The sequence below is a fragment of the Cyclopterus lumpus genome, chromosome 23 (assembly GCF_009769545.1).
Source record: "Cyclopterus lumpus isolate fCycLum1 chromosome 23, fCycLum1.pri, whole genome shotgun sequence".
Lineage (NCBI taxonomy): Eukaryota > Metazoa > Chordata > Actinopteri > Perciformes > Cyclopteridae > Cyclopterus > Cyclopterus lumpus.
Window position 1 is genome coordinate 10366187 of NC_046988.1, and position 2621 is coordinate 10368807.

A 2621-nucleotide genomic window follows, 5' to 3' on the forward strand; every position below is an offset into this window, starting at 1 on the left:
ATTACGATGCAGAACACATAAGTAGGGAAGATTAATGTCACTGTCCTGGGCTGTTTGACAAACACTCTCATCTCTGGATATTCTCTCATCCTCCCACTGATCAATTACCAACACTGCTGACATCTAGGATAAGTGCTGCTGCTTCTGCTGCTGTGTATCTATGGTGCAGAGTGTGAATCTGGAAGACACCTCTGATGGCTTAGCACATTAAAAAACATCTCTTAAGTTGGGTTTTATGTTGTTTTTAAGAGCTCAAATGTGCCTTAGTTTGGGGACTGAATGTAACTTTTAGGAATAAGCAGACAGATGTTCATCTGTTTCATGATTTATGTTCTAAATAAGAACCTTTTTTTGGCCTTGTGGTCATCCAAATGCAACCATAGAGGTCAGGTGCAAAATACTTGTAATATGTGTGTGCGTGTGTGTGTGTGTGTGTGTGTGTGTGGGGGGGGGGGGGGGGGGGGGGGGGGGGGGGGGGGGGGGGGGGGGGGGGGAGGGGGGGGAACGTTGCCAAACAGACAGCAGGACCAAGAGAGAGAGAGAGAGAGTATGATGAGAAAGGGTAAGGAGTGAGCAGAGGGAATGTTCGCCGATTCATCTCCTGGCGAGGAGATGAATCGGCGGTACAGGCAGGTACAGAGGTATGGCAGCCCTACAAGGTCAATATTTTACTTTGGCTTGTGCTCGCTAATTAAATTACAGGCAAAGTGCCCCAGTAGGGCAAACAAAGAGATATAGCCCCCCCCCCCCCCCAGCTCTGGAAGCCAAAATATTTGTAGCATGGGTTGAGACGTTGGCGTCTTTAGTCATTGCAACACGGACGATTCGGAATTTCAACATGTTTCAGGAGATCAGGAGTGCACTGAGGCGGGGCACAGCAGCCGGGTTGGAAACGGACATAAGTGTTCATTTAGTGTGGAAAATCTCTTTCTGTCCAAACTGAAATGGTAAACAACCGAGGTTCACAAATCTTGAGGCGGCCTAATGTGGAACATACTTGTGGCTGTGTTCGGGTTCTGATCAGACCATGACCAACCAATGTCTGAGACAACAATAATAGCCGATGCATGTCAACGCGTGTTTGTCTTCAGAGGGAATAACAGGCTTCAGAGAAGAGCTGTTGATCAGCATGACTGATGTAAAATAGTCTCCTATGTTTATAGCAGGGCCTGAGGGGGGGAGCACTGACAGCCTGTCAGCCTAATCGTCCCTAATAAGGGGAGAGATTTCACAAATCCACTCCCTGTATAGAACAGTTTTGAATCCCAGAACCAGATTGCATTTATTTCATCTGTGAAACAGAAATCGAAACAACAGCAGACTTATGCGATTGTTTCTTTCTGTGGTGGCAAAAACGCCTGTAGACATATGAAGTGACTCTTCTTTAAGAGAGCACCGTAGAAAGCGCAGGTTAGAATAAAGCCGCTCTGCCATTGGCCGAGCGCACCAGGAAGTCCGGCCGCCGTCGCTGTCACGTGCCTCTGACGCAGGGACTTCCCGAAAGTCAACAGCAACCGCGAGAAGAAAAAAAGCGCAACATGGCTCCCAGAGTTGAACTCACGAACGCCGCAGCGATCCCCATGCTGGTGCTCCTGTCTCTGGTCCGGCCGGCGGAGGCTTACGATGCGGGCGACACTCTGGCCCTGCTCCTGTGCACCGTCCTGGCCGTGGTGGGTGTCTGCGCCTTCCTCGGCTGCTACGCACGGAGACGGAACGCGCAGCTGTGAGAGGGGGGGGGGGACTGGCTCGTCACCTGCCGAACGCATTATTATTATGACCCATCTATCTGATCTAATGCGCACCTTCTGCCCCTCGGGTTCGTGTTTGACTGATTGACAAACGTGCCTTATTGGAATTAATGCGTTCAACGACAACGGGGAACTATACGTGGACTCTGTTGCGGGATGTGGAAGGAGACAACCAGGAAGAGAACAGGATCTGTTGTTGCACTGCTGAGGCTTGAAGACCAAACACTGTTGCATTATATATGAAAAGACTGCTGCTGTTACTGTGTGTTGTCACCACGACGCTTGCTTTGTATAACACTGTATAACACTGTGATTTACTGATGTGTTTATGCCTGCAATGTGCAACACGTTGCCGTTGTTTAAAGCACAATATCACAAGTTGCATATACAGAGTGGAGCTTTCGTACTTTCCGTTGTTACAACATGCGACAGTATATCTCTGAGAATAATAAATAAATGATGCTCTTCAAAGCTTCTGGTTTGGATGATATATAAATGGTCTGCTGTATAATCACATCTCCATACTCTTCTTTCATGTAGAGTGCTTTCATTTCCCGGATAATTTGCCCGAGTACTTTAGGTTTTTATTGTAGATACAAATGTTTAAAACAATGTAAGCGTCTATGAAGGCTTAGTGACAAAAGATCATCTACTTAGGTAAAAATTACAATATCATATTAAAATGCTGCATTACAATTTAAAGGACATCATTCAAAAATATATTTTAAGTATCAAAAGTAAAAGATAACGACCTCTGTGTGACATATATATTGTTTATCTACTGGTCCCCAACCTACAGGTGTCAGGCCCCTCTTAGGGGGCGCACAATTAGTCTGAGGAGCTGTGAGATGATCAGGAATTGGAAAGAAGTTT

General features: G+C 46.6%; 1 protein-coding gene across 1 annotated transcript; it reads left to right on the plus strand.

Moving 5' to 3' along the window:
* The first annotated feature begins 1474 nt into the window (after window positions 1–1474).
* Window positions 1475–2213, plus strand: LOC117726221 (small integral membrane protein 30-like). Its single transcript, XM_034526368.1, has one exon. The coding sequence runs from the start codon at window positions 1539–1541 to the stop codon at window positions 1725–1727; it is 189 nt and encodes a 62-aa protein (XP_034382259.1). The 5' UTR covers window positions 1475–1538; the 3' UTR covers window positions 1728–2213.
* Window positions 2214–2621: the final 408 nt, after the last annotated feature.